We start from the raw sequence: 22,210 nt of genomic DNA, 5'->3' as shown, positions 1-22,210 counted from the left end.
ACTTTAGAAGCCATTTTCTGGCAATGGAAAATTTCTGGTTAGGCATTTCCTAAACTGTATTCTTTAACTTAATAGTAGTTGTTCTTTATTAGTAGGCATCCCTACCACCCAAAGATACCTATGATCAAATTTGAGAAAGATTGTCTCTACGTGGGATAGTTAGAGTGTATTATTGACTCTAAGAAGTTAAGAAACAAACACATTTGTTTAAATGGTTCCAACAGTTAATTGTCTTCCCCAGATTTCTTTCCTGTAGAAAACATGCAGTTTGAGACTTACTATAGCAATCATAGAATAAACTGAAAGTTCATTGTTGTGCTGCTCTTTAAATTTCACAATGTAAATACCCATTTATGGTTTAGTGCTCTTTGATATAAAGTTTGGATTTTTCTGTGATAGACATTTATATTCAATACCAATCACAAAAATTATCCTAATGGCAAAAAGCACTTACTGTGTGAAACTATCAGATTTTATTTACAATCCCTTTGAATCTAATCCAAAGGGATTGGTTTCGATTTTCTGAAATGTGCAAATATTTGAGTGATTTGAGTGCCAACACACATATACCACAGTCTCTGCCTTGAAGGAACATAGCAGATGAAAATGGACATGTGGACCATTACATTATAATAAGATGATGATTTTATCCAAGTCATATATAAACAGGACTCAAGGAGAAAAGCACTTATGTCCCTTTGGTATGTTTAGGGATGGTGTCACACAAGAGAGGGGAGCATCCAAGGTAAGAACTGAAAGATGACAAAGAGTTTGCTCAGTGACTAAGCTAAAGGAAGGGCAATTTGTAAAGGTTTGTTTGGTGGTTAAGAAGAACATGAAAATAGGAAGTTCAAGAGAATGGAGAAGAGTTAGAAATAACACATTTTGGAGTGTTTGCTAAATAATTTGTTAAACCAAAAATTCATCTGAGAAACAGACACCTCTTTAAAAAATTTTTTAATATAAAAATAGAGGTGAGGTCTCACTGTGTTGTCCAGGCTGGTCCCAAACTCCTGGCTATAAGTGATCCTCCTGCCTTGGCCTCCCAAAGTGTTGGGATTACAGGTGTGAGCCACTGCATCCAACCAATATGTGCCTTCTTGACATTAAACCCAAATATTTTGTTTTTTAAATGTTTGTAGTATAGATTTTAAAAGACTAGGGAGCAATTTGAAGATGGATTTGTTGTATTAGATTGAGCTCATTCTAACAGGGCCTTAGGGAGAGGGTGGGGAGCAATGAAGGCAGGAATAAATAAATGGAATACTGTTTACCAGCAACCTTGAGGACAGACACTATGTCTGTCTGGCACATCCTAGTTTGATCAGTGTCTCTTATGAGTGTTAAGATAGTATTTTTGGGCCAGGTACAGTGGCTCACACCTGTAATCCCAGCGATTTGGGAGGCCAAGGTGGGCGGATCACCTGAGGTTGGGAGTTCCAGACCAGCCTGACCAACATGGGGAAACCATGTCTCTACTAAAAATACAAAATTAGCTGGGCATGGTGGTGCGTGCCTGTGATCCCAGCTACTCAGGAGGCTTAGGCAGGAGAATCACTTGAACTCGGGAGGTGGAGGTTCTAGTGAGCTGAGATTGTGCCATTGCACTCCAGCCTGAGCAACCAGAGCAAAAATCTATCTCAAAAAACAAAAAACAAACAAACAAACAAAAAACATAGCATTTTTTGAATTATAGTATTCGAAACAATTTTTTTTTTTTTAAGACAGTCTCACACTATTGCCGGAGCTGGAGTGCAATGGCACAATGTCGGCTCATTGCAACCTCCGCCTCCCGGGTTCAAGCGATTCTCCTGCCTCAGCCTCCTGAGTAGCTGGGATTACAGGCACCCGCCACCACGCCTGGCTTATTTTTTGTATTTTTTAGCAGAGACGGAGTTTCACTATGTTGGCCAGGCTGGTCTGGAACTCCTGACCTTGTGATCCGCCCACCTCGGCCTCCCAAAGTGCTGGGATTACAGGCGTGAGCCACTGCGCCCGGCCCGAAACAATGTTTTAATCAGAAAAAAATTAATAAAATATCACAATCTTCTTTCCCTTTTGTTAGTAAAATTGTGCTTTGATAATGTCTTTTTTTTTTTTTTTTAAGAGACAGGGTTGTACTCTGTTGCCCAGGCTGAAGTGCAGTGGTGCAATCATAGTTCACTGCAGCCTTGAACTCCTGGGCTCAAGCAGTCCTCCTGCCTCAGCCTCCTGAGTAGCTAGGGGACTACGTCACATGCCTCCATGCCTGGCTAATTTTTATTTCATTATTTTTGTAGAGACGGGTGTCTCGCTAAGTTGCCCAGGCTGATCTTAAACTCCTGGCCTTAAGTGATCCACCCATCTTAGCCCCACAACATGCTGGGATTACAAGCACGAACCCCTGTACTTAGCCTGCAAATAAATTTTTGTGTGAGCCTCAAATTACGGTCAGGATAGAGATAGACTCTTACCATTTTTATAGCCCTTCATATATCTCGTCTAGATTGCCTAACCAGTATCTAAAACAGTGCAAATAAACTATAATGTACATTTAGATATAACTTGAGCAACAAAAATGAAAATAACTTCTCTTCAAGGCTTTACATTATCTTTATTTGTTTTACCATTTGCTTCAGTTTAGGGAGAAGGACTTCACAGAAGTCTTTTAGGGGGTCAGTGTAAAAGAACTTTCACAGAAATATTTATGTACATTTTTGAGAAATAACAGGCATGACAGTAATTTCCTTAGGGAAAAATGTTTAATATCACCATACTCAGAATACATTTTTGTGAATATGCAATTATTTAGTATACATTACAAAATCCTCAATTTTAGAAAGTTTCCAACTGTCTAAATATCAGAAGAATCCAATATTTTGGTACAAAGATGAAACATTTCCTATATTATAGCAAAATTAAAATCTACCCGTATTCTAACATTGAGAAATGAGATAAAACACAGTATTATAAAGTCTACTTTATAGGAAAGATCAAGTGACCTCAAAGACTTTACTATTTTCATATTTTAAGACACATGATTTGTCCTATTTTAGTAACCTGGTTCATATGTTAAACAAAGTGTAATGTGAACAGCAGAGAGGATTTGTTGGCAGAAGATCTATGTTCAATCTAGAACTATCTAGATCACAGACATTTCTATTCCTTGTGCAAGTTGGCACATAGTAAATGCCCAAATGAATAAATAAATCGAATTAACAAAGATGTCTTCATGTGTAAATCAGAGGTAATACCACCTACCACACAGAATGTAAGGAAAAAGAGAACAAATAAATACCAAAGTGCTTTATAAGATTCTGAGTTATTTTAAAAATCTGTGTTCATAGGTTTGTTATTTTACACAAAATACCAAATTTCAAATGAACTCCAGTACTAGATTTTGATGTACTATTTTATTTATAGCTATGTTTTCCTTTTAACAAAGATACCATTAACACCACATTTGTTCAGTGTTCATTTTAAAGGGTAAAAATGTTGTCTTATAGCTCCTTCAATAAAACACCATAATTCAGGTCAAATGCCAATGTCCTGTACCTCCTTTGCTAAGTCAATATAAGGAGGAATCTGTTTTGTTTCAAAACAAAAGCATTTGATTATAAAAAGGTCTACAGTTTATAGTTCTTACTGAATTCCAATTCAACAGCATTTACCAAAGGGACTTTATAGCTATTTCTTTTGTAGCATTTATCATATTGTGTTATAAATATTACTTCTCTCAAGAGATACAGCAACTTGAGGGCAGAAAATAATGTCATATTCCTTTGTATATCAAGTACCTAGCCTTTGGCTGGTTCTTTGTAGAGGTTGGTGCCCAGTAGACGGAGGACAAATAAACAGAAGATCTGTGTTGTGACCAGCAGAGGAAAAAAAGCTATTATAATTTCAGTTAGTTTTATGGTCAGGGTGATAAAAAAAAAAAACCTATTGAACTGAAAGCAGGATTTTAATAGACCCCTTTTAGGTTTTTCTCTGTGAATAAAGCTAGTTCAAAGGTAGACAAATGTATACTAATAAAACAATTTGATGCAAACAGTTTGGAGCATGTTGTCAGGACAGTAAAACGAAAATGACAGAGAAAACACAGAAAAGTTTACTCTAAAATTATTGAGTAGTAGTTTATTTAATACTGTCAAGTAATAATGAATGAAGATGAAGTAACTTTGTCAAAAAGTTGTTGTATTTTGCAATATTTTATTTTTATGATTTTTAAAATTTATTAAGATTTCAAAGTATTATTGTAGATGGGAACTGGGCTACATAAGTAAGTGTTTTGTATCTGGGGTGAAGGGTGAACCACATGAGAGTGGTTATACTTGGAAAAAATAGTTTTTATTCAAATGATTATTTGTCCAACTTATTTTGAGTTGTAAGGTAGATGTGGTCAGTAAATGTTTGATGATGATTATATGCTGGTGAAAAGTTATTTGAAACCATACTAGAAAAAAATAAGTATGTAATGACAATTCCAAGGAACTACATCCAATACTTAAGATAAAGATAAAATAACTAGCAAGATTTATAACATCCACAAAAAGATTTTCATAAATATCTGTTTTAAATACCTCATGGGCATTCTAAGAGACTTTTCCTACCTTTGCATTTCCTTGGGAGGCATTCCTTAGTAAAGAGAGTGCTAAAACTGTAAAAGAATTCTTACTAGGATCCAAGCAAATGCAATCCTAAACAGTTGGCAAAAAGAGGGATTTTTTTTTTAAATAATAAATTAGCTATTACTTTACAGAAAAGTTTTATAGCAATTTATGACTTAGGTTTATGCTACCTTCATATGTTAGTATCACCAGTTTGAATTAAATAAGTTAAGTTAAATAACTTGATTATATATTAACACATTTTTACATGATTTCAACAAAGGTGTTTGAAGCAAAGGGTTCCTATTAAACATTAGTGAAATAAAGCAAACCCTTTAATTGTTCAAGTGCCAATGATAAGAATAGTTCTGATACTTTTATTTTGTAAAATAATTAGCATTTGTATACCACTATCACAGACATACACATATTTCTATAGGGAACATTTAATTTCCCTTATGCACTATGGTTGCTTTATTTGTTTTTGCTGTTGTTGTTGTTGTTGTTTTAGAGACAGGGGTCTCACTCCATCGCCCAGGCTGGAGTGCAGTGGTGCAATCACAGCTCACCACAGCCTCAACCTCCTAGGTTCAAGTGATCTTCCCACCTTACCCTCCCAGGTAGCTGGGAACACAGGCATGCTGGTTGCTCTATTTCACTCACTGAAAAAGGAGATAAAAAGCAAGCTGATGTCTAAAATAAACTGATGCCATTTTAAGTTATTAATACAAATTGTGAAGATATAAGTAGTTTCCTGTGATTAAATTTTACTGGGGGTTTATGAAGAGGAAAAAAAAATCTCACTATATTGATATACTATTTCTGAGGTATAGCATGCATTTAGAAAGTAGTTAAAAAGAAAACAAAAAACCTTAGGAGTTTTGGTTATCAATCAATACGTAAGCACCAATTTTGAAGTTGGAAATGTAAGGTTTTTATTATGAGAAAAAGAGGAGTATACATTTACTTAGCTAGGTCCTGAACTCTGAATTATTTTACAACGTTTTCTTAGGTGAATATTATCAGCTACTAGATTTTACTAGTTTAAAGTACTTGAGGCCTTACCTAGTTTGGATGACTCAATGGTACTTCACATTCAAATATTTTCAAAATATTTTACAACCTATTTTAAAATCTAATATTCTTACGAGAGAGGCCATGACAAGCTCACTTTTACTGGTAAAACAAAATACAGAACATTTTAATTTAAAAACTTGCCCTGTACCTTTTTTTTCTATAAATTTTTCAAATCACAGTGCCAATTATAATTTAATACAAATCCCAGCAGTTTTAAGGTCATGTAAATGTTGGTTAACTGTTATTTAGCATCTTATTTAGAATGCAATATGCCAACTTTGGTACAGGAAAAAATTCTTTTCTAATGTAAGTTAAACATATTACTTATCATAAGCTGTTCTTTTAATAGTAGTTTTAAAAGACAGAAACAAAAAACACCTTTCAAACATACAATTTATTGGCAAAAATTTTAAGTCCATAATTCTAATGTAAGGCACTTCCATTCATTTTCAAATAAAAATTTCATACAAATTTTTTAATTCTTTTGTAATCAAGTCTTCACAAATTATACAGTAATGTTACTTCAAGTAAAACTTTATTAAATAATGCATTTTGGCGTAAGTGCCATAATTATCTTTACTTCTGAAAAGAATGAAGGATAGGCATCAAGCTCTGTGCAAGCTAAACTGAAATGAAGGTACTCTTGGTCTGTTTTAGATTTAGACTCGGCAGTGTTTTATCTTGTTGATCTTGTTCAAGGATCTTAAAATCTTCCAAAGGAAGAGTGCTTAAGGCAGTTGGTAAAATGTGTTCTGATGTACCTTTAGGTAATACACTATTCGCCTCTAAATTCTTTACCAAACAAGTGGCTTTGATCCATCTTCGAGTTGCTCTACGTTCCTTTTGTAGGCAAGTTTTCATTTTTCTTCTTAAGCTTGCTATTTCTTTTTCCAGTTTAATGATCCTCTTTTTTGCCTCTATAGGATTCCTAAAGGCATAGCTGTGTTCAAGTAGTACTTGCTGACTACTCATGTTTGATTTTAAATTAGATGGTCCAGCAGGGGAACAACTGTTGTTTTTCTTCAGAAGATTCCTTGACTTGAGTTTCTGAGCCGAATAAAATTAGAGGGTTGAACATAAATTATGAAATATCACAAATAAGCAAATAGTGTCCAGTTTTGGATAACAGAGTATTTAAACTGTTCTTTTAAAAGTCAATATCAAAACCTTAATAGGAAACAGCAGCAGCCATCTCAGGTAATCCAAGATTAAGTTTTTTAACTGGCTGAATAAACTCTAGTCACCTACTTCTTTTTGTCCCATATCCAGAGAGATTCAAACATTGATTTGGAAATAGACAATGGATGTCCAAGGTTTTTTCCAAATCATTGACTGTGATTCTATAGAGACTTTAAAGATCCTTTGCAATTTACTAAGGTCAATTTAGAATACATGTAGATATTATTTATGATATTAATTTGATCCCCTTTTAATTAAATACCATTTTCTCAATCTGATGAATATTTTAGAACCAGGGTCCTACTTAATGAAAACTGAAGGATCTGGAGAAATATATTCTTAAGTACCAAGTTTCTAAATATATTTACCTATTCATTTTTGATAGTTACATACGTCTTCAAGGATTTAAAATCTGGCTAGGAACATTTGCCAAAATCAGGAGATTTGTTTTGCTTTTATCTCTTTCATTCAAATGGTCATCAAGTCCTGTTAAGTCTACCCACTAAATATTCCCACCATGAATCCTCTCCTCTCCATCATTCTTTTTTTTCCTTTCTCTGTTCCACAGTAAGGCTGAACACTGTCATTCTCGATGTCACTACTTACACTGGGCCTCTATCATATCTGTTCTGACTGTATTATTCTTTATTGATCTCTGCACTTCATTTTGATCCTCATTAATCCACATTCTGCCATGAGAATAATTTTTCTAGAATATTTGACATTTCTATTCTGGCCAAATTATTCTTTGCCTACCTATTATCTCAAGGGAAAAAAATCTTTACATGGCATACTATACAATTTAGGATCTCACCCCATTCTGCAATTTACCATCTTGATTTATACTCCAGCAATACTAAGCCACTGAGAGTTTCCAGATTATATCATATCCTCATAAGTCTGTGTCTTTTATTCATAAACATTTACTGAAACACATACTATGAATTCCTGGGGACACAACACTGAACAAATAAGACAATATGGTTCCTATCTTCATGAAACCTCAGTTAGTCCCTCTGCCTAGGGAATTGACAGGAACTCTTTTTTGATCTTTGTATCTCTAGTACTGAGCTTAGATTCTGGCATAATGGAAAGTTTACTTGTATTTATTAAATAAATAATCAAAATGTCAAAAATAAGGTACATTTCAAATTCAGTATTTGAGTATATACTATGTCCCAGACACTGTTTGAGGTGCTGAGGATTCACACATGAAAAAGACTAGCTCTTGCCCTCCTGGAGCTTTTCTAACATCAGTGGTAATTAGCTTACCACAATCTGGTCTCCCATTCAGATAATAACTCATATACACTTAAAAGTTTAACTGTTACAAACAAGAGAAACAGTAGTTTTTCCTGTCTCAGAGGAAAACATGTTTGTCCTGCCTTTCAAAGCTAAACTATTTGTGTTCATTTTACCCTTTCTTACCCTTGGTGACCCTGTCTTTCCCAGCTAGGTTTTCCTCTCTGGTCAGATCTTCCCTAACTAGATAAAACATTGTTTTAATTCATTCGTCTTATATCTTAATTCTTTCATTTTTTAATTTTACTTTTTTTGCTTCATTTTTTCTTCATTCTTTCCTTTTAAATATCAGTTGCTAACATTTCCTACTCACCCCTTAGCCCACTGGTTTTTGATCTCATCATGCAACTGTAATTATTCTGTGCAAAGCCAAGATCCCTTTCCTCTATTTTAAACTCCCAAGGCTTCAAAAGCCCACTCTAAATGCCCAAGCTCTCTGAAGATTTCTGTTATGTCTGCCTCCCTCTGAACTTACATTCTTTGGTGTAACTCTGGCTGTGCTGCTCTTAAAGTACTTTACACATGTTATTTGTATGTCATTTTAAAATCAGAACACAGTGATGCTGGAAGTTTCATTACTTATATGATTTTTCAGTTTTACCAATGGTACAATTATTAATAATAATTGGTAATAATGTAAAATTCCAATATAGTAAAACAATTTGGATTGGGGAAAGAATATTGGAGTCAGGAGACCCAAACTCTGATTCTAGCCTGTACCTTTACTGTACAAAAGGAAGGTCTGCAACTTTTTTGAGGCATATCACTATAAATGAATCTCAGTTAATAACTGCATAAACAAAAAGGAATGGGTTCTAAAAATGGTTTTAAAAACAGGAGAGTAACATTACCTACCATAGACTTTATATGGGTACAAAAATCAAAAATGGTTGGAACAGCATCCATTTTAAGTCTTCGAGTTTGTCCTGTTAGGTCAAAACAGGAGGCTTCAAAGTGCTTTGAACAAAGAAATGTGTGTTTTCCTGGCACAAAATTTTTGCGCCTAACCAGGCGAACCCATTCTTTTCTTCTTTTAGGATCCAAAGGAAACCTTAAACAAAAAGAAATATGCAACTCAAGTTCCAACTATCATAATTCTGGTTGCACCTAAATGATTAAAAGAAATTTCGAAGATGATTAAAAGTGTGTCCCATTTACATAGAAAATGTTAAACTCACAATATCCAGACACTGAAACAGAAACCAATTCATGGTAATGTTTTATAAGTTTGAAAAACTTAGTCAGAAACTGACTTGAGTCGTTTTATATTTCAGGGCTTTTAAAAAGAGACACTTCTTCCCAATTAGCCCTTAATCTGGGCAGTAAAATAAAACATGACTAAACTGATTTAGATCAAGTTTAAGTAGAACCATTACAAGCAGGAATAATTTCACCATGCTTTAATCTGCTGCTGATATATGTAGTCAAGAAAAATCAGGTATCTAAAGATTAAATTTTGTCAAGGAAAGCCTAGGCAGATGCCGGTACTCCTTCCTCTATGTCCCATCATTATGACACTTACCACATTATTTTGTAATTTTTCCATTTTAATTTCCAATGACAAAGATTATAAATTTCTTGAGGACAGGGATCATTATATCTTGGCATGTATTTATCTTTGACACTTAGCACAATGCTTTGCAAACAGCAGGGATTCAACAAAATTTGCTAAATTAATACAAATACAGAATAATAATATTCTGTATGTAAACAACAAATATTTTTTAAAAGTCAACTCTTTAATTATGTAGTGCAGCAGAAAGCAAACTTACAAAAACGTAAAATGCTTTGTAGCAATGTTTTTCCTTTCATACTTCAAGTATAAAATACAGTTGACGCTTTAACAACATGGGTTTGAACTACACAGGTCCAATTATATGTGCATTTTTTTCAATAAATATATTGGAATTTGAAACAATTGAAAAAAACTTGCAGACAAACCATGTAGCCTGGAAACATCGAAAAAATTAAGAAAAAGGTATGTCATTAATATATAAAATATATGTAGATGCCAGTCTATTTTATCATTTACTACCATAAAATGTACACATACTATTTTGTCATTTACTACCGTGAAATATATAGATTTTAAAAAGTTAAAATTATCAAATTTTGCAGAGACTGTACATGGCATCATTCAGTCCAGAAGAATGTAAACAAATGCAAAGATGCAGTATAATGATAACGGCATAAAACCAACTGTAGTACATACTGTACTACTGTAATAATTTTATAGCCATCTCTTATTGTGGTGAGCTCAATAAGTGCTGTTGAGTACCCACTTAAAGTGCCATGTGATGCTAATTATCTCTGTCTGAGCAATTTGTCTCTCCAGTAAGTTGTGTATCATGGCAGAAAGTGATTTCTCGCAGTTCTTGCATATTTTTCATTGTATTTAGTGCAATATCATAAACCTTAAATAATACCATGATACCCATATGAAGTGCCATTAGTGATGATGGATGTGCTCTAAGAAGCAGAGTCATGACAATACAAGAAAAATTTGAATTGCTTGAGAGAGATATATATCCCCCATAGATTTAGGTGTACAGCTGTGGTTGCTCGCCATTTCAAAATAAATAAATCCAGGACCATTGTTAAAAAAAAAAAAAATTGTCAAGCTGTTGCTACAGCTATGCCAGCAGGTACAAAGATCTTGTACTTTTTGTGAAATATCTTTCTATTCTGTATTGGAAATGCAGCTTTTATATGAGTGCACAATTGCTGTAAGAAAGTCATACCTATATTCCAGGACTACAGGTAGTTTTTTTTTAGAAAGAAAATTTTTTAGAAAAATCATATTAGAGTTTATATAGAACTCTGGAGAAAAAGTGAGGTTGTCATATGATAAAACAAAAGGAAGGTGAATGATCTGAAGCTGCAAATTTAATGCCATCAGAGGATGTTTGATAATTTTAGAAAGAGGTTTGGCTTAAAAAATGTGAAGATAAGAGAGAAACAGCTTCTGCTGACCAAGAGGCTGCAGGTGTTCCCCAATGCCATTAAGACCATTCAAGAGAAAGGCTATCTGTCTAAACAGGTTTTTGATGCAGACAAAAATGCCCTTTCTTGAAAAAAAATGCCACAAAGGATATTTATTAGTAAGGAAGAGACGCAAACATCAGGACTTAAGGCAAGAAGGCATAGGCTAACACTGTTTTGTACAAATGCAGTTGGGTTTATATCAATTCTGCCCTTATCTACAAACCTGCTAAACCCTGAGCCTTGAAAAAGAAAGATAAACACCAGCTGCCAGTCTTTTTGTTGTAAAATGAGAGGCCCGGACACCGAGAACCCTTTTTCTGGATTGGTTCCATTAAATTTAGGAAGCACGTTGCCAGTAAGGTACTGCCTTTTAAAGTTCTTTCCATTTTGGACAATGCCCCTGGCCACCAAGATCCGTGAGTCCAACACAGAAGGTGTCAAAGTGGTCTATTCGCCCTCAAATTCAATGTCTTTAATTCAACTTCTAGATCAGAGGGTCACAAGTTTTAAGGATCATTACACATGGTACTCTATGGAAAGGATTGCCAACGTGATGGAAAAAAACCCAACAAAGATAGAAAACACTATGAAAGTATACAAGGACTGCACCATTGAAAATTATTACAGAAAAAGTGGTGAAAGACACCAAGCCCAAAACAATAACTTCCTGTTAAAGAAAACTGTGTATTTGTGTGTGACTTCACAGTCTTCATGACAGAGCTGATAAGGGAAATCATGAAAGAGATTGTTGATATGGCAAAAAAGGTGGACAATGACAGGTTTCAAGATATAGATCTTAAAGAAATTCAAGAACTGATTGAAGACACCACACCAGAGGAATTAACAGAAGACTGCTTGATGGAGCTGAGTGCTTCTGAACCACTGCCAGATGATGAGGAAGAAGTTGTAGAAGAAGCAATGCCAGAAAAATTGACATTAGAAAATCTGGCAGAAGGGTTCTGATTATTTAAGACTGCTTTTGACTTCTTTTATGACATGGACCCTTCTATAACAGGGTCACTGAAACTAAAGCAAACAGGGAAGAAGGATCGGTACGATATAGAACCATTTTTAGAGAAATGAAAAAGAGTAAGACAGAAATTATGATATATTTCCATAAAGTTAGACCGAGTGTGCCTGCCTTTCCTGCCTCCCCTTCCACCTCTTTCACCTTTGCCATGCCTGAGGCAGCAAAACCAACCCCCCTCTTCCTCCTCCTCCTCAGCCTACTCAGTGTGAAGACAACAAGGATGAATACCTTTATAGTGATCCACTTCCACGTAATCAATAGTAAATATATTTTCTCTTAAGATTTTTTTTTTTCTTTTTTTGAGACAGAGTTTTGCTCTCGTTGCCCAGGCTGGAGTACAATGGCGCCATCTCGGCTCACTGCAACCTCCACCTCCCAGGTTCAAGTGATTCTCCTGCCTCAGCCTTCTGAGTAGCTGAGATTACAGGCACCTGCCACCACGCCCGCCTAATTTTTGTATTTTTAATAGAGACGGGGTTTCACCATGTTGGCCAGGCTGGTCTCGAACTCCTGACCTCAGGTGACCCACCTGCCTCGGGCTCCCAAAGTGTTGGGATTACAGGGGTGAGTCACCATGCCTGGCAGGATTTTCTTAATAACATTTTCTTTTCTCTGGCTTACTTTATTGTAAGAATACTGTACAGAACACATGTAACATAAAAAATGTGTTGATTGTTTGTGTTATTGTTTAAGGCTATTAGTTCAATTTGGGGGGAATCAAAAGTCATACTCTGATTTTCGACTGTGTGGTGAGGGAGCTTCTGCACCCCTAAACCCTGTATTGTTCAAGGGTCAACTATATACTGATATGCATCCAGCGTGTACCTGTTAAGGAAGAGACAAATATAAGGGGCTCTCTCTAAAAATTATACCGGTAACTTGGAAATATAAGAATCAACAGTCGCATGTAGTCAGCTTGTGTAAAACTCTTTGGTTTGACTACATTATCCTTTAGATATTAATTATGAAATCACTGGTGCTTAAAAAGAACCACAAAATCCAAGTTAGAAGATCATGTGGTTCAGAAGCCCCCAAATGCAGCCTCATTAGGTAACAGCTTTGGGTATATCGCATATACTAGGTTTGCTAACATTACCAGCAATGAGGGGCACAAAGAAATGAATGTCTGGATTTACAGTCAACACTCTCCCATCTTCTGTCTCCATCACCCTCAACCCTATAGGCACCCTGATCTGAAGATACTAACATCTGTATATCACTCCACAATTCACATTTGCATTTTTTTCTATTTTACAAGAAAATAGAGATTTTTTTTTTTTCTTTGAGAGGGAGTTTCACTCTTGTTGCCGAGGCTGGAGGGCAGTGGCAGGATCTCAGCTCACTGCAACCTCTGCGTCCCGGGTTCAAGCGATTCTCCTGCCTCAGCCTCCTGAGTAGTTAGGATTACAGGCGCCCGCCACACCTGGCTAATTTTTTTTTTTTTTTTTTTGTATTTTTAGTAGAGACGGTGTTTCCCATGTTGGCTAGGCTGGTCTCGAACTCTTGACCTCACGTGATCCACCTGCCTTGGCCTCCCAAAGTGCTAGGATTACAGGCATGAGCCACCGCGCCTAGCTGAATAATTTTCTGATAACTTATTTACTCTGCCTAGCCTCACCTCTTAACAACAATCTAGTCTCATTTCAAAGATCTCTGTCCCAGTATTTGACAGTTTGAAAATATTTCCTAAAGACTAAGCAAAAAATAAGGCTTTAAACATATTTCTTCTTGTCAGGGCCTCGATAAAGACTCAATAAACAAGTACTATCATTGTATTATTATTTGTGTAAGACTCTTCCACTCTAAGACTGTCTTTCAGATATTATTCAGGTCCTTAATTCTCTTTCTTTTAAAGCTCTTTTTAAAACTAGCTCCTTAATTAGGAAATCAATGCCTTGAATCAAACCTTAACTTGACCAGATTCTACTTAAGACTGTTAAGGAACCCTATCTTATTAAGGAAGTTTTCCATGATCAGAGGACTGGGTTAGATGTTGCTATAGCACTGATATCACAGTTTTTTGGTTACTTTTCTATCTTTCCCACTGGACTGTAAGTTTCTCTAGGGTAGGAGCTATGTTTTTCACTGCTTTGTCCCTGAGTTTAGCATAGTATCTAGCATAGTACCTGTTAAGCACTCAATGAACTTTTCTGAATCAATGAATCAATGAACTAATGGGGTTAATTTGGCACTACTAGTCTTTAGATTTTTAGATTCATAACAGAAAATGAATAATCAATGATTTTATATTTAATTTTGGTGTAATGTTTTTGTACAGCACTAACCTTGATCATGTTTTGGATGTGTTGTTTGGACTTTTCTCAGCACATTCAAAGAGTGGGAGATATAGCCATAAGCTAAATTTAGGTTCACCTTAATTTAATAATAAATCATCACATAAATATGATGAAATTAATATTATGGTAAGAGAAGGATATATTCTTATCTATACAGTAACAGAACCAGGCTCTTACAAATATTTGATGTTTTGAAAAGTCACTCAGTAGTTTAAACAGTGCTATTTTGTGTGCATCTTCAATAATCAGTTGAATGCCTCATACATTCCAAGCACTGTCCTAGGCACTGAAGACACAGTAGTAAACAAAATAGACATAGTACTTCTCTTCCATGAGTGTATACTGTAATGGGGAAGGTAGGGAATCAACTAGCTGGATGCAATGGAACAGTGGCCACTGTCTCTGGACTCAAACCAGGGCACCAATCCTTGCTCCTCTGCATAATATCTGGGTGACTTTAGGCAAGTTAACCTTTTTGGGTCTCCTTTTTATCATATATAAAGTGGTGATAAGAATGGCGCCTAGTGTGGTCATAAGGATTATATGAAAAAATGTCAGTAAATGCTTAGCCCAGTGCACAGTACCTGCTAAATACTAAATAAATGCTATTTATTATTATAATAAAAGTAACTACAAGTGTCCATGAGTCTTATAAAAGGGTAAGTACAAGATTGTATGGAATCATAAAACAGGAAGAGCTAGTCTAGTCAGGAGGCCTTAAAAATTATAGGAATCAGCTAGGAAAGTTAGGGTGGGTCAGTAGAGTGTTAAGAATATCTTGGGGACAGAGAATAGTGTTATGAAACAACGCTGGAGGACCTTCTAAGTCAAAGAGTAATTTTGAACCTTGTCCACCTTATCCAAAATGGCAATGGTAAGCCATTAAAAGGCTGAATTGTGAGAGCTGATTGTTAACAGAAAATCTGTGAGCCAGTTGTTAAACACACCCATTATTAAAATTAAATTAATATAAAGTTGCAATTAAATAAAATGAAAAGGTAATGAATACCAAAATTCCCAAATTTCCTAGTGATTTTACTGTTACCTTTACTCTTACGGTTGTCTGTTTTATCTGTATGGTGGAAGTACTATAGAATAGTGTGAGACTGCACATCTCTTCCCAACTCCATAATCAGTGATGTTATATTGATAGCTTGAAACTAGACTTGGTAGTAGTATTTACATCATAGAAGGTGGGGAAACACTACAAATCAGGGCTTTTTCCCCTCCCTAAAGAACCATTTATTAAATATTTAGCAACATACTATTGATTATAGAAGAGTGGCTAGGAGTGCATGGATGGAAACAGTGAGCCAGTTAAAAGCCTACTGTAATAATCTAATCAAGGGGTAATGGTGAGAAGTCAAGGGAGGAAGACTTCCAAGTTTCCAGATGGGTAGTGTCTTCATTTACTGAGAAACAGAGTACAGGAAGTGGGGGTATGTTTGGGGAAGGGCAGTTTGTCAATATAGATAACAAATCTGGGTAACTAAAAGACCAGAGAAATACTGAGTAGACACTTGCCTATAGGTCTAGAACTCATTAGACAGAGATGGACTGGAGATACTGATTTGGGAGGCATCAACAAGTAGATGCTGAGACCACAGAATAGCTGAAATTATTTTGATATGAGTGTGAAGACCTGGGTTAAGGAGTAGAGAGAAGAGTAGCAAAGGAGATTGAAGACAGGCCAAAAAAGTAAGAAGATAATCATAAAATTAGTGTCAATTAATTTAAAAGTAGAGAGTATTTCAAGGAGGAAATGATCACACACCATGAAAAATGAATGTAGAGAGACATAAAGGTCATGTTAGCAAGAGCAATTTCAGATTACTGGGGAGACTTAAGACTAGAGTTGGCTAAGAGGTAAAAAAGATAGAGACAGTAAGTTTAGGCAAAATAACTTGCACATGGAGATACAGAAGTCTACTAATGGCCAGGCGCAGTGGCTTATGCCTGTAATCCCAGCACTTTGGGAGGCCGAGGCAGGTGGATCACGAGGTCAGGAGTTCAAGACCAGCCTGGCCAATATGGTGAAACCCAGTCTCTTCTAAAAAAATATAAAAATTAGCCAGGCATGTGGGCATGCACCTGTAGTCCCAGCGATTTGGGAGGCTGAGGCAGGAGAATTGCTGGAACCCAGAAGGTGGAGGTTGCAGTGAGCCAAGATCGCACCACTGTACTCCAGCCTGGGTGACAGAATGAGACTCTATCTCAAAAAAAAAAAAAAAAAAAAGTCTACTCATGTCCCAGTAGTAAAGGAGTGAATCAATTGAACCTGGTTTGTATTTACGAAATAGGAATGTATTTTTATTATAATGATACTATTTTAAGACCTAAATTTCTGAGGTCACACATGAAAATATTCAATTCATAGGCAAGTTTTATGCATGTTATTGTACCACTATCCATCTTTTTTTTGTTTTTTCTTGACCCTGGCAATACAGGGTCTCACTGTATTGCCCAGGCTGGAGTACAGTGGTACAATCACAGCTCAGCGCAACCTCAACTTCCCCAGTTCAGACAGTCCTCCCACCTCAGCCTCCCAAGTAGCTGGGACTACAGGCACACGTCACCATGGCCAGCTAATTTTTTGTATTTTTTTTGTAAAGACGAAGTTTCACCATGTTTTCTAGGCTGGTCTCAAACTCCTGGGCTCAAGTGATCAGCCCACCCTGGCCTCCCGAAGTGCTGGGATTACAGGTGTGAGCCAACACACTGGGTTAAACATTGTTATTGGTGTCTGGACTACCCTCTCTCATCTATCCAAATTACTAAATTCAGTAGTTTCTCCTAGAACATTTCTCAAATCTGTCCCCTCCTCTCCAATTCTACTCTAATATCACCCTAGTCTAGAAAATTGGGTGGACTTTCCTTGTTTTATTTACTACAGCTTCCTAACTAGTTTTTCTCTGTCAGCTCAGACCTTCCCTAATCCAATGCTGATTGTGCCAGCAACTGAGTACAGGGTTTAGTTTAGTTGACATTGTAACAAGATTTCCCTGTGAAGGAAAAAATAGGTACATTAATATTCTGTAATAAGTTCCTTTCTCATCAAGTTCATTCCCGATGATGCTTGACAAGCACTTTCAGTAACACTACGATTCTCTACACTGCAACCAGAGGACTTTTTAATATGCAAATCTAATCGTGCCATTCTTCTTTTAAACCCTCCATGGCTTCTTAAGTACTCTTAGGATAAAACAGAAAATACTTAAGTAGCATACAGGACCAAATCTGTCATCCTTTGGTCTCATTTGAAATAGCACATCCTTTGAGAAGTGTTCTTTGACGTTCCAAGACTAAGTCAGGTCTCTGAATGTTTCTTCTGTGGCACTTAATTATAATGATTTATGTCTTTCTCCTCCACTAAATTCTAAACTCCAGGAGGATTAGAACTTTCTGGATCCTTAGCACAATGTCAGGTAATTAGGAACTCCGTACATACTTGATGGATGAATGAACAAAGCACTACATATGCATGAACTAGTTTAAAAACAGAAACATCACAAGATTTTTTTTAAGTGGCAGCTTTTAATAAAAGTACAGTTCGTAATAGTGAGGTAGGGAAAAAGGTCAAGGATATAATTTCTACATACTAACATCACATACGTTGTTAGGTATATAAAATATATAAAATCAGGACCGGTGTCACTTAACTTTTTAATGTGTCTTTTCTTGAGGCACGTGGCAGGCACTTGCAGAGAAGGTAAACATTTACAGAGTACCTGTTATTTTCCAAGCATTGTTCAAAGTGCTTTCAAGAGTTCTGGTTTGACAGAACTAAAGAATTTTGATTTTTCTTCCAGCAAACAAAAGAAAACCTAGGTTCTTTTTATTACTCTGTTCTAGTAAGAACAGAAAGGTTATCTTTTGCACTTTAATTAACATCGCTTAATTCCATGGCTATCAAAGATGACTCAATTCCTCCGCAGAATTACTATGTGACTATTAGAAATCTAAATGCCTCCCCAGTCAATTCATCTAGTGAGAATTTCCTAATTTTAACGGGAACACAGCAGGCTTTTACGGTGATTGCTGATTGAATGGGAAGATCTCTTTCTCCCTTACGGCGTCATTCATGTCAAGACCCGGTCTAACAGAGGAATAAAAGAGTAGAAAATTACGATATCCTCCTGTTACTTTTTTACTAAGGGGTAATCACCAAACAGTACTTGGATTTCTTTTAGAAAATGAGTAAAGCTTCCCCGAAAGCAGGGAAAAATTGGGCAGATTTGAGAAAAACAAAGGACGTATGATGCTTCCCTGCTACCAGCTGGGAAAGTTATTAGAATTAGGAGAATCCTCCTGTTCCTTCCACACAAGCGATAGCCAGAATAGGACCTCCAGTTTCCGTCACCCCCACTCCCTGCCCAGGTTACCTGTGGAAGCTGATGTTAATGTGCTTGTTGTAGGTAGTGGCACAGCCCGCCGCGGCGCAATTGGTCGGCATTTCCCTTTCCCACTCATTCAGCGCCCTTAAGTCTCTACTGAGGCGCTGGCTGCTAAGCTTCCTTCGGGCAGAGGCTGGACAATCGAGGCAGGCGTGCCTTAATCGTGAGAGCTTAGTCGTGAGAGCGGAGTGGGAAGAAGGGGTGTGTATGTGGGGGCGGAGGCGAGGGAGGGTCAGCCTTCCCTTTCTCTTTATTAATATGGCGGACTAGAGCCCACAGAACTGGCCCTCCTGGAGCTCTAGTCGCCTTCGCTTGACTTCACCAACATGGCGGACACAACCCGTTCTTTCTCCCCGCCCCAAAAAGGGAGCGGATCTACTGCGTTTCTTCGGCAGCGGTCCTCACAGCAATTAAAAGGAAGTGTTTTCCCCTCCGATTACTATAAATTATAAGAGTTTTACAATAAAACTCTCTCAAGGATGCAACTAAGAGCAGCTCCACCTACTTCTGCATGCACCCAGCTGTACCAGGCCAGATCCTGCAGTGGGTGTGACCCGTAGACCGGAAGAGTGAACCCGAAAAAAGAAGAAAGACTACAAATCCTAGTGAGTATCGAGTGGTGTTATTATCGCGTGAACTGTGAGCCTTTGTTTCCTGCGTGTCGCAGGAAGTGACGTTTCGGGTACAGCCGCTACCAGAGTCCCTTTCTCGCGAGGCGGAAGAACCCCGATCGCTGAGGAGCAAGGGGGCGCTAGGAAAAGGAACTGGGTTGCGACGGTCCGGCGAGAGAGAGCTGGGGTGCGGGGAAGTTGGGGAACAGAGGCCGCTAGGTGTCCGAGTAGGGTAAGACCGCACCGACCCGGCGGAAACGAGGCAATTGTCGGGCGGATCCCCGGACGGAGAGCTAAGGTTGTGTGGAAGGCGCTGCTCCCCGGATGGCGACCGCAGATACTCCGGCCCCGGCCTCCAGTGGCCTCTCGCCGAAGGAAGAAGGGGAGCTGGAAGATGGGGAGATCAGTGACGACGATAATAACAGCCAGATACGGAGCCGGAGCAGCAGCAGCAGCAGTGGCGGCGGGCTGTTACCCTATCCGCGGCGAAGGCCTCCTCACTCGGCCCGGGGCGGTGGATCCGGCGGAGGCGGTGGCTCTTCCTCGTCATCGTCCTCTTCTCAGCAGCAGCTGAGGAATTTCTCACGCTCGCGGCACGCGTCTGAGCGGGGCCACCTCAGGGGACCCAGCAGCTACCGACCCAAAGAACCATTCCGGTCTCATCCGCCCTCTGTACGGATGCCTTCGAGTTCACTGTCCGAAAGCAGTCCCCGGCCGTCTTTCTGGGAGCGGAGCCACCTCGCCTTGGACCGTTTCCGCTTTCGAGGCAGGCCTTACCGGGGTGGGAGTCGCTGGAGTCGGGGGCGAGGAGTGGGTGAGCGAGGAGGCAAGCCGGGGTGCAGACCCCCTCTGGGAGGAGGAGCAGGATCCGGGTTCAGCAGCAGTCAGAGCTGGCGAGAGCCCTCTCCACCTCGGAAGAGCTGTATCCTTAACGTGGCGGTCGGCGCTGGGTGTGTCACTTACCAAAGTTCCCTTTAGCGTCATTACTAGGTCTGTGAGACGAGTGTAACTTTGAATCATCAGAACCGCTGATTTCTCCCTGTGTCAGTATACTTAAAGTAAGTTGTTCTTTGGTAATTCCCCGTGTGTCACACTATAGCGTTATTGTTAAGACTGCTTCATTGGATACATTAACGTGCTATGGACTGGGTTAAGCTGATGAAATCCAAGACAGTTAAGTCTGATTTGTAATAATACCTTAGAAGCCCAAGTTTCATTAGCATTTGTATTTTTGCTGGGACAGAAACTTTGTATTTTATGTGAAGTTGACATATTGTTAGAGAAAAAACTATTCATAACCAGTTTGGGGAATACTGTTGCTTTATCATATTGCGGTTTGACATTGAAAATTGTAAAAGTTTCAGTCTTCGCAGTCCTGCACTATTTTTGTGATTCTGTTTTTATCTTGATTTATTCCGGTTGCTGCCTTTTAAATTGCGGGGGGGGGGGGGGTGGGGAGGTTAAAAAAAAACACTCTGGTGTCTTTAACAAGTCTGTTTCAGAGCTTTTTGATTCATTTGATCTTTTTGGAACGCTTTACCTCCTTTACGTTTGTATCTGTGTTCACTTTTGCGCATTGTGTAACTCTTCGTGCTGACTAAATGAGGGCCAGAAAGAGAAAGATAAACTTATCAGCATTTTTATTTTAATACGTTAGAGTGGAGGAATGTGTATGCGAGGGTGGAGATTATGGATACTTTGAGAAAGGAAATAGTAACATACCAGATTTTTGCTACTTCTAAGCTTATTCTCAGTTTTAAACATTACTGAGTTTACTCAGGATTTATACAGAGGAATCAGTCATCCGAAGGTTTCCTGTTTTGTAATGGGTTTGTAAAACACTATCTTGACTTACACTGTGACCATTGCAAAAGTTTAAAGACTTTCATTACTGGTTGTAATTCCCATAGTGTGATTTTTAATTTCGTCATTATATATGAAACTTAAAAGTAATGACAGTTATTTGGAAGACAATCAGAATTACTTTTATAGAACACTTAGGTCCAGAATAGGTCTTTCTCAAATGTCATGATGTAAAAGGGGCAAGGAATGTACATTTAGGTAAGAAACAGCAGCTTCTGATGCTAGTCCCCTGAAAAACCTTACTTCTGCAACGAAAAGTTGGGTTAGGAACATTTTAGGATTGTTTCAGAGAAAATCATGTAGGCGCTGGGCGTGGTGGCTCACGCCTGTAATCCCAACATTTTGGGAGACCGAGGCGGCGGATCACTTGAGATCAGGAATTCGAGACCAGCCTAGCCAACATGGTGAAACCTTGTCTCTACTAAAAATAAAAAAGTTAGCCAGCGTGGCATTGGGCGCCTGTATTTCCAGCCACCCCGGAGGCTGAGGCAGGAGAATCGCTTGAGCTCGGGAGGCGGAGTTTCAGTGAGCAGAGATTGCACCTCTGCACTCCATCCTGCACGGTAAAGCGAGACTCCATTTCCAAAAAAGAAAAGAAAAGAAAGTTATATAGATATTTAACTTTTTAAAAGCCAGCACATGGTTCTTCCAAGAAGGTTAGAAAACCTCTGTCCACGGTGTTTCTTAATCCATGGATTTGTAGTCTAGTTTCAATCCAAAAGCCAGAAAGGCTATTTGAGCATATGTGTGTGTATGATTTAAAAATTTTTTCAATTAAAAAAAATTTTATTAAATTTATTTTTAAAAATTTGGAGAGACGAGGTCTTGCTATGTTGCCCAGGCTGATCTTGAACTTGTAGCTTCAAGAGATCCTCCTTCCTCG

At 37.9% G+C, this 22,210-nt stretch overlaps 2 protein-coding genes across 3 annotated transcripts in view; one reads left to right on the top strand and one right to left on the bottom strand.

Moving 5' to 3' along the window:
* Positions 1-2,722: 2,722 nt before the first annotated feature.
* On the bottom strand, positions 2,723-19,525 carry THAP2 (THAP domain containing 2). Of its 2 annotated transcripts, none has more exons than XM_025401737.1 (3): positions 18,842-19,525; positions 9,003-9,198; positions 2,723-6,713 (listed from the first exon to the last, which is right to left on the bottom strand). In XM_025401737.1, exons 1-3 carry the CDS (start codon positions 18,910-18,912, stop codon positions 6,288-6,290), a joined length of 693 nt encoding a protein of 230 aa, XP_025257522.1. In that variant the 5' UTR covers positions 18,913-19,525; the 3' UTR covers positions 2,723-6,287. The 2 variants fall into 2 exon arrangements, with proteins under 2 accessions (XP_025257522.1, XP_025257523.1); XM_025401738.1 differs by lacking the exon at positions 18,842-19,525 and adding an exon at positions 17,674-17,780.
* The window catches only part of ZFC3H1 (zinc finger C3H1-type containing), a 56,127-nt gene continuing 51,895 nt past the window's right edge, over positions 17,979-22,210 (top strand). Inside the window, exon 1 of the mRNA XM_025401735.1 lies at positions 17,979-20,386. Within this exon, the coding sequence (XP_025257520.1) occupies positions 19,789-20,386 (598 nt within the window). The 5' untranslated portion in view covers positions 17,979-19,788. The remainder of the gene's footprint in view (positions 20,387-22,210) is intronic.

Source organism: Theropithecus gelada, chromosome 11, assembly GCF_003255815.1.
Source record: "Theropithecus gelada isolate Dixy chromosome 11, Tgel_1.0, whole genome shotgun sequence".
NCBI classification, from domain to species: Eukaryota; Metazoa; Chordata; class Mammalia; order Primates; family Cercopithecidae; genus Theropithecus; species Theropithecus gelada.
Note: the sequence above shows the minus strand (reverse complement) of the source record. Positions and strands in the feature narration are given on the sequence as shown.

Coding starts and splice junctions, on each gene's coding strand:
- THAP2 (XM_025401737.1), bottom strand. CDS start 18,912: ATGCCGACCAATTGCGCCGCGGCGGGCTGTGCCACTACCTACAACAAG. Junction 9,199..18,841: donor ATTAACATCAGCTTCCACAG/GTAACCTGGGCA, acceptor TTTTTGTTTAAG/GTTTCCTTTGGATCCTAAAA. Junction 6,714..9,002: donor GTACCCATATAAAGTCTATG/GTAGGTAATGTT, acceptor TATTCGGCTCAG/AAACTCAAGTCAAGGAATCT.